This window comes from Cebus imitator, unplaced genomic scaffold (assembly GCF_001604975.1).
Source record: "Cebus imitator isolate Cc_AM_T3 unplaced genomic scaffold, Cebus_imitator-1.0 Scaffold177, whole genome shotgun sequence".
In the NCBI taxonomy this organism is placed as follows: domain Eukaryota; kingdom Metazoa; phylum Chordata; class Mammalia; order Primates; family Cebidae; genus Cebus; species Cebus imitator.
The window spans coordinates 1,170,256-1,179,459 of record NW_016107492.1 but is presented as its reverse complement, the minus strand read 5'-3'; the positions used below and the strand labels follow the sequence as shown (position 1 = coordinate 1,179,459).

Here is a 9,204-nt window from a genome sequence, read left to right as displayed (position 1 = left end):
AGGTTCAAGCAATTCTCCTGCCTCAGCCTCCCAAGTGGCTGGGAGTACAGGTGCGCACCACCACACCTAGCTAATCTTTGTATTTTTAATAGAAACAGAGTTTCACCATGATGGCCAGGCTGGTCTCAAACTCCCGACCTCAGATGACCTACCCACCTCAGTCTCCCAAAGTGTTGGGATTACAGGTGTGAGCCACCCTGCGCCCGGCCTTTAGCAATTATTCATTGACTAGGTGATTCTACAGATAGAAATTATTATAGAAGCAACAAAGTAATTTTTACAGTTTTCAATAACCCACTCTTCAGCTGAGAACATACTTCATTTCATTTCTTGCTCGGCATAATTACGACCCACCTTGTCCTCGCCATACAATCTATTCCAAAGGGATGGATTCTTTCTGGAGCCATAAAGAATAGACTTGAAAACTACTTGTGTAGTTGTAATGTTTGTTTAAAAACTATATGCCACCAATTATTTTTATTGTTTGTTTTAAGTGCATATCTTAAATTAGAAAACCCTTGATTGTTTGGATTATATTATTCTTAGTTATAAAGAGAAAGCTAGAGTTGTTTGTAATCATAGAATCATCTTTTGGGAAGACAGTATTTTCAGGAAAATGCTCTAATAAATTCAATCTCATTCTTAAATGTTGGGTTTATTCTTGAACCAGTTAATTTGTCCATCTATTCATTTAATAAAGACTTATTAAGTACTTAGTTATTTCTTTTTCCAGCTTCATTATGGTATAATTGGCAAAAATTATATATGTTTATGCTGTACAACATGGTGTTTTGATACGTGTGTACATTGTGATTACCACAATCAAGCTAGTTAACATATACATCAGTTCACATAGTCATCTTTTTTTGTGGTTAGAATCGTCAAGATCTACTCTCTCAGTAATTTTCTTTTCTTTTTTTTAAATTTAAAAAATTTTTTTTCTTAACTTTTTTAAATTAAAAAAAATTTTTTTTTTTTTTTAAACATGGGGTTTCACCATGTTGGTCAGGCTGGTCTTGAACTCCCGGCCTCAGGTGATCCACCTGCCTTGGCCTCCAAAGTGCTTGGATTATAGGCGTGAGCCACCATGCCTGGCCTTCTCTCAGTAATTTTCATATACGAAATACATTATTAACTATAGTCGCCATGCTGTACAATACATCACCAAGGTGTCTAGTTTTTAAGGAAATGCTAATGATTAAAAAAAAATCATGTAGAGTTGTGGTCTTGCTATTTGGGCCAGGCTACTCTCAAACTCCTGGCCTCAAGCACTCTTCCTGCCATAGCCTTCCAGAGTGCTGGGATTACGGGTGTGAGCTACTGTGCCTGACACCGGTGATTTTTCATGTTTAATGTGTTAACTTGACATAACACTATTAGAAAGAATAAAGGATCTTTCCTATTTATGTAGACCTTGTGTTTCACAGAGTGCTCCCATGTTAATTCTCGTATGATACTTAATCAGTAAGCTTTTAGTTACCTTTTTTAAACCTGAAATTAATTTGGTTCTTTCTTTCCTAAACAGGATGGGAAAGTGTTCACATTTGGAGACAATAGTTCTGGGCAGCTGGGATACAGCCCCAATCCTGAGAAGAGAGGTCCGCAACTTGTGGAAAGAATTCATGGCCTAGTTTCACAGATAGATTGTGGAGGGTAATAGGCTTCTTCTTTTTTTTTTTTCTCTGCATGTGTAGAAAGTGTTATATTTTATTACTTAGAAATGACCCATATGGAATGTTATCAAATCTTAAAACCCAAAATATGTGGCTGCTCTTTTTATAGAGCATTTTCCTGCCTGAAAATTTACTTGTTTCAAATATAGTTTAATTTTTCTGTTTTTTGTCTTTATTCTAGATATTTTATTTATTTAATAAGAAATAATTGGTTCTACTAATTTATTTCTTATTAAATAAGAAATAGTTATACTGTGTATAGAACACCTTACCAGATGTTGGAGCATGGGAAGTAGGTTGATAAAAATAGCAGAGCTTTCCTGCTTAAGTTGATGAGACAAAATTAAATTAATGTAATCTCATGTGCAGAAGATGATGTATGTTTGCATATATATTCAGAGTTCTGCATAACCTAATTATAAGGACACTTTGAGTGCTTAAATATCTACCCAATGCATAATATATCTATCTATCTATCTATCTATCTATCTCTCTCTCTATATATATATATATAATACATAGAAATGCCTGCAATTAAAATGCAAATGATAGAAACCATAGTAAAGACGCATCAATAACATTCTATTTTTAAGATTAGTAGTAAGTTAATATTGACTCACCATCTGTGTAGGCACATCCTTTGATGGCCTCTAATACTGACATTGTGATAAGAGAACTGGGTACTTAATAAAAGTAAACTGTTTTCTGTGTTTGTTATTTTGTGTTAAGGGACATCATCTTTCTCAAAAGCCATGAGTGCCTCAGTCTTCATTATGGTATATTCTCTCTTCTCTAGTGATCACACCGTTGCATATGTGCACACCACTGGTCAGGTGGTATCTTTTGGTCATGGACCAAGTGACACAAGCAAGCCAACTCATCCAGAGGCCCTGAAAGAGAACTTTGATATTAGATGCTTGATTTCTGCTGATGGTATGAGTCCCACTAATTCATGATTTTTGTTCATCAGTGCCACTGGAGGAAAACTAGTATTCAGCTTCCTTTCAAAGGATCCCACAGAACTGTAGTTCCCCTAGTACTTTTATTTTATATATGTACATTGTGAATTTTTTCTTATGCAGTGACTCTTAGGGTATTGGTAATCATTTATAAAGATTAAGGTAAGTTCAAGACCAGCCTGGCCAACATGGTGAAACCCATCTCTACTAAAAACACAAATATTACCCTGGTGTGGTGGTGCAAGCCTGTAATCCCAGCTACTCGGGAAACTGAAGTGGGAGAACCACTTGAACCCAGGAGATAGAGGTTGCACTGAGCTGATGTCATCCAGCCTGAACAACAGGTCAAGACTCCATCTCAATAAATGAATGAATGAATGAATTAATTAATTAAAGAAGATTTAGATAATACAGAATAAGATCCTAACTTGATTACTTATGCATCAGAACAATACACTTTTTTTTCCCCACAAAATGAAAGCAAGTTTATTGAGAAAGTAAAGAAGCAACCAGAACAATATACTTTTATATATTTAATCAAATCTCTTGTAAAGCATGGCCACCTGGCTGCATTATGCAAGTGCATGAAAACCTAAATTTTGGACTAAGTGAATATATGACATGTAATCTGATCAAAAGTGATCTTTCATTTCAATATGATGGGGGAAAGAAAAATAAAAAATTGTTCTTTTATGTGTTTGTAGTCAAAATCCATTTAGGAGAACATAAATTGCTGGTAAGTGAGTATATTTGGCTTGATGTATTTATCATATTTATTTTTTATTTCTAAAAACTCTAAGCATGGATTTATGACTTTCTTTTAGACCTCATGGATGTTCAAGTCAAACACATTTTTGCTGGAAAATATGCCAACTTTGTGACAACTCATCAGGTATCTATTATATTTTTTGTTCCTTTAAAAAAATTTTTTTCAAGATTTCACAGCAGTATTTGAAATACTGTATTATTCATATATATTCAGGTGTTTTCCTAAAAAATTAAGGTCCTGTATTCAAATACTTATGAAAAAATATTACATAATTCTCACTTCCTTATTTGCCAATGTTCCTAACAGATTAGACCCCACCACCACCATTTCAGATTTCTTTTTTCTTTATTGGCAAGTGTGTATATTGAATTTGCATCATGTAAATGCGCATACAGATGTAACTTGTATCAACAGCAGCTGTTTCCATTTTCATGAGGGAACTGAATTTTTCCTGTCCAGAACTGTCAAGGAAGGGTTTCTGAGATGTCCTGCAGGGAATGCCTCCTTGAGTGGAAGTATGGCCATGTGTGCGAGTTTATAGGGGTGTGTGTGGCAGGGGTGGTGTGCAGCGTCTCAGCTGTCCTCTGTTGCAAGGGTTGCATCATTGAGTCCCCAACTCAAGTTTATTGCTTAATAAAATTAATGATGATAAATAACAGTAATAACTAATTTTAACTGTAGTCATCATGTGTCGGCACCAAAGTCCTTCAAATAGATCAAAATGTTTAATGCTCATATCACCTCTCACTGACATTATTTTTCACATTTTACAGATGAAAAAAACTGAGCCTCCAAGAGGTGACTTTATTCAAAGTTGTACTGGTAGTAAGTGGTAGAGCTGGATTCAGATCCAGGCAGTCCAACCCAATAGCTTACACCACTATCTACCAAGCTTGGTGCCTTCCTAAGTGTTAATAGGAGGGATTTTATTGTTACATTTCTGGGTGAGTTTGCAAGTATCTTTGTGGAAAAAAAAAACCTTCATAGTTATTTTTCTAATTTGTGCTTTTTCCTGTTATCAGGAATGTTTTAAACTTGACATTTAGAACTTGACATTTGAAACATTCTGATAACAGGAAAAAGTACAAATTAGGAACATAAGAGCCCCTGGCACAGAAGGTGGTCAGAGGCAAAGGTTTCTGTACTGCTGGGACAGTTAGGAGACTATACTTTGGTGCTCTATCATAGCTATTCAATCAGCCACTCAACAAAAATTGAGAGCCTTTTATATATCAGGCTCTGCTCTTGGTGCCTGGGACAAAAGTGAATAAATCATACAGACAAGATTGCCCTCATTCATAGTATTTGGACTCTACAGGCAAGGCTGGACCATAAATATGTAAATGCAAAATAAATAAGATTGTATTAGAGGCCGGATGTGGTGGCTCATGCCTGTAATCCCAGCAATTTGGGAGGCCAGGGCAGGTGGATCACTTGAGGTCAGGAGTTCAAGACCAGCCTGGCCAACAAGGTGAAACCCCATCTCTAGTAAAAATACAAAAACTAGCCAGGCATAGTGGCACGAGCCTGTAATCCCAGCTACTCGGGACGTTGAGGGAGGAAAATTGCTTGAACCCAGGAGGTGGAGGTTGCAGTGAGCTGAGATTGCACCACTGTATTCCAGCTTGGGGCACAGAGGAAGACTCCATCTCAAAAAAAAATTATGTTAGACGGTGACAAGTACTCTGAAGAAAACACATCGATCGTTTGAGATTGTTGTGGTGGGCTTCTTTAGAAATGTCTGTCAGGAAAGGCCTTGTAGAGGTTGTGACCATTGAACAGAGATTTTAGCCATGCTTTGGTCCAGAAAACAATGCGCAGAGCAGAGGGAACGGCACAGAGCAGAGGGAACGGCACACAGAAAGGCTGTGAGGCAAGAATGAGTTTGGTGTGTGTGACAGAAGGCCAGTGAGGGAGAACCGTAGCAAGAAAGGACAAGGAGCTCTACGAGATGGAGCCAGTTCTGTGAGATGGGGCCAGCTATGTGAGGGGACTCACCTGAAATGTGTTTGAAAAGAAGACCTAGAGACTGAGCTGGGTATCTGAATTTGGGGCTCAGGGAGGATGCTGGCAGTGGAATTACAAACACAGCAGTTATCAACCCACAGATGGGATGTAAAGCCAGGGACCTGGATGAAAGCTCACCTAGAGAGAGAGTGAAAATGAGAAGAGAAGGGAGACAAAATTCCTCTAATGAGGAACTTCTCCATGAGAGGTTAGACAGTGGAGGAGGAACCAGAAAAAAAGATTGAGAAGGACCAGTTTCTGAAGAAGGGAAAATCAGGAGAGGCTGGCCACACAAGCCAAGAGAGAAAGCACCTGTAACGGAGGTCCTCTCGTGTGTGTGTGTGTGTGTGTGTGTGTGTGTGTGTGTGTGTAGACAGGGTCTCACTCTGTTACCCAGGCTGGAATCTTGGCTCACTGCAGCCTCAGATTCCTAGGCTTAAGCCATCCTCCCACCTCAGCCTCCCAAGTAGCTAGGGTTCACACCACAATACCCAGCTAACTTTTGTATTTTTTTGTAGAGACGGGGTTTCGCCATATTTCTCAGGCTGGTCTTGAACTCCTGAGCTCAAGTGATCCGCCCACCTTGGCCTGACAAAGTACTGGGGTTACAGGTGTGCACCACCGCACCTGGCTCTCACTAGTGCTTCTTATCTACAGTTTTGCTTGTCACAGTTTCAGACCCACATTCAACTGTGATCCAAAAATATCAAATGGAAAATTCAGAAATAACTCATAAGTTTTAAATCACATCTTCTGGATGGTGTGATAAAATCCACCCTTCATCACAAGAAGTAGGGTAAATACAGTATAATAAGCTATTTTGAGAAAGAGAGAGGGGTACCACATTTACATAAGTTTTATCACAGTAAATTGTTATAATTATTTCATTTGATTATTAGTTATTGGTATTAATCTATTACTGTGCTTAATTTATACATTAAACTTGATCATATGTATGGATGAATAGGAAAAACATATGGAGTTTGGTACTATTTATAGTTTCAGGCATCCACTGGGGGTCTTGGTGGAACACATCCCCCATGGATAAGGGGGGACTGCTATATTTCCAGGAGAAAGTGGCCAATTCTGTCAAATACAGCTGAGTGGTCAAGTAAGAGGCACACACAGTTTATTTTTGCTTTGGTAAGATTGTGTTATTGCAGAGAGAAGAGGTGGAGACCTGACACAAGTGGGCTGGACAGAAAGTAGAAGGGGAATAAGTGCAAACAATGCCTGTGACAACCCCTAGAAATTTTGATGTGAAGGGGAGTAGAGAACCATGGGAGGGGCTCTGATGCTGCATAAGAGTGCATAATTGTAGAAGCAATGTCTGACAGTAGGAGAGAGGAAGTGGAATCTACTGCATAATTGAAGGGTTTGAACAGATATATCTATTATGCTGTAATAAGGAATGGTACAGGTGAAGGTAGGTTGATGGTGGGAAGGTGATTTATTCTTGCTTAACAACTTCAATTTTCAGTGATGCCTGAGGCAAGGTCCCCATCTGAGCATGAGCAAGCAGAGGAGCGTGAAAGGTTTAGGAAGAAAAGGAAGGGTTGCGATAGCTGTGTTAGAGAGGGAAAAAGCAGTTAGCTTTGGAATTGATTAGAGAGTATCAGGTGCCCATTTGAAACCTGCGGTCACAGGTTTAAAGTGAAATCAGTCTGCACAGTTGTGCAGCTTTCTTCAGTGATGTTAGGCTGCTTCAGTTGGATTTTGGAGTAATCCAGAGTCAAGTTTGATTACAGGCAGAATTTTGCTAGTTAAGTACAATAGGAAATGGACAAAAGAGTTACAGGTGTGATTATAGTGATGAACCATGGAATCTAAGCTGGATAAGGAAGATGAAGGAGGGTGATGTATCGTGGACAAACCGCAGGGCTAATGGACTGGAGATTCCGGTACACAAAAGAATCTTGGACTGCGGATTTTGCTCTAAAGGAGGTAAATCTGAAAGATGGTGTATGACGGTCAGAGAAGAGAATATTTCCAGTAGAAATGTAGAAGATGTAACAATTCATGATTTAAAACCCAGCTTCTCAACTATAGGGCAGTGGTTTTCAACTAGGGGTGATTTTGTGCTCCAGGAAACATTTGGCAACGTCTCAAGACAGTGTAGTTTGTCATAACTAGGGGAGAGCATGGCATTGGAAGTGGCTGCTACTGGCATCTGGTAGGCAGAGGCTGGAATGATGCCACGAAACACCCTATGACACACAGGACAGCTGCTCACAGCAAAGAGTCATCTGACCCAAAATATCAATAGTGTCAGTTTAGAAACCCTGATCCAGGGCATGTGTGGCTGGAATGGAGCAGAGGAAGAGTGGAGATAATTAAGAATTAAGAGATGAAGGTGGGAGATAGATAATGTTAATCAATTCTGAAGTTACCAAGAGTGAGGGCAGGAAGGGTGACCATGGGAATCATGGTATGAGGAAGACAGTCAGCAAGGTGCCGAATCTTTCGATGAACAAAAGGGAGTGACCAGGACATTGGGGGAAGATTACAAAAGAGGAGGAAGCAGATGACATAGTCTCATGCCACGTATTTGGAAGGAGCCAGGGATTTTGAAGCTGCAATAAAGAAATTGTATGTAAGTGCCAAGAGGGAGCACCTTATTGTCCCAAGTTTCCTGGGATGTGGGAAGAAAAAAATCTCTTCCTCTTGATCAAACTACAGGGAAAGCCCAGGACTCAGATCAAGAAGCTGAAGGGAAATTTAAGAGCCAGGGTTACCTGTCTTTTTCAAGAGGTCTTTTGTTTCAGCATTAAACCAAAACGATGCATAATTTCGTGGCTCATAACAAGTGCAGTGGAGGCATAGGTATAACTTATAGCAGAGCACTAATGCCTCTGGAAGACTATATTGAAGATGGATTTTTCTTTCTAGACAGTGATTTTTGAAACCTCTGGCTGGGCTATTTGGTCTCAAGTATTATATAGAAGGATAGTTCCCAAAGTGTGGTCCCCAAACCAGCAGCATCAGCATGACTGGAGAATTTGTTAGATGCAAATTCTTGTGCTCAACCCTGACCCATGAAATCAGAAACTATGGGGTGGAGCCCAGCAATCTGCTTTAACAAGCCCACCAGAATCTCCCACCAGGTGATTCGTATGCACATTACAATTTGAGAGTTACTGATATAAAAATAAACACTTGTGGGTGATTAAAGGGAACAATGAAATTAATTATTGAGTGCCGACTATAATCTCAAAGCTTTGTATGCACACTATAATTTCATCTTAACAGGAACCCAGAGAGGTAGGTATTATTATCTCTTTTTATTTATTGTGATAAAATATATATAAATACAATTTGCCATTTTAATCATTTTAAGTATATGATTCAGTGACATTAATTACTTTCACAGTATTATACAACTTTCACCACTATCCACCTCTAAGACTTTTTCATCACCCCAAGCAGAAATTCTCTAACTATGAAAAAATAACTCCCCATACCCCGTCTGCCCCCAGCTTCAGGCAATCTTGAATCTACCTTCTGTCTTTATGAATTTGCCTATTCTAGAAACTTCATACAAGTGGAATCATACAATATTTGTTATTTTGTATTTGGCTTATTTTACTCATTTGTCTTCAAAATTCATCCACATTGTGGTTTTTTGTTTGCTTGCTTGTTTTGTTTTGAGGCAGAGTTTCACTCTTGTTGCCCAGGCTGGAATGCAATGGTATGCTCTCGTCTCACTGCAACCTCCACCTCCCAGGCTCAAGTGGCCTGCCTCAGCCTCCCGAGTAGCTGGGATTACAGGCACCTGCCACCACACCTGGCTAATTTT

General features: G+C 39.1%; 1 protein-coding gene across 6 annotated transcripts in view; it reads left to right on the top strand.

The window, feature by feature from the left end:
* Positions 1-9,204, top strand: part of HERC6 (HECT and RLD domain containing E3 ubiquitin protein ligase family member 6) — a 67,069-nt gene that overhangs the window by 13,262 nt on the left and 44,603 nt on the right. For all 6 annotated transcript variants that reach the window (XR_005202894.1, XR_005202895.1, XR_005202896.1 and 3 more), the window contains exons 6-8: positions 1,526-1,653; positions 2,470-2,606; positions 3,457-3,524. Coding sequence is in view for 3 of the 6 variants with exons in the window: in XM_017545106.2 (XP_017400595.1) it covers positions 1,526-1,653; positions 2,470-2,606; positions 3,457-3,524 (333 nt within the window). In the remaining 3 variants the exon portion in view is untranslated. The remainder of the gene's footprint in view (positions 1-1,525; positions 1,654-2,469; positions 2,607-3,456; positions 3,525-9,204) is intronic.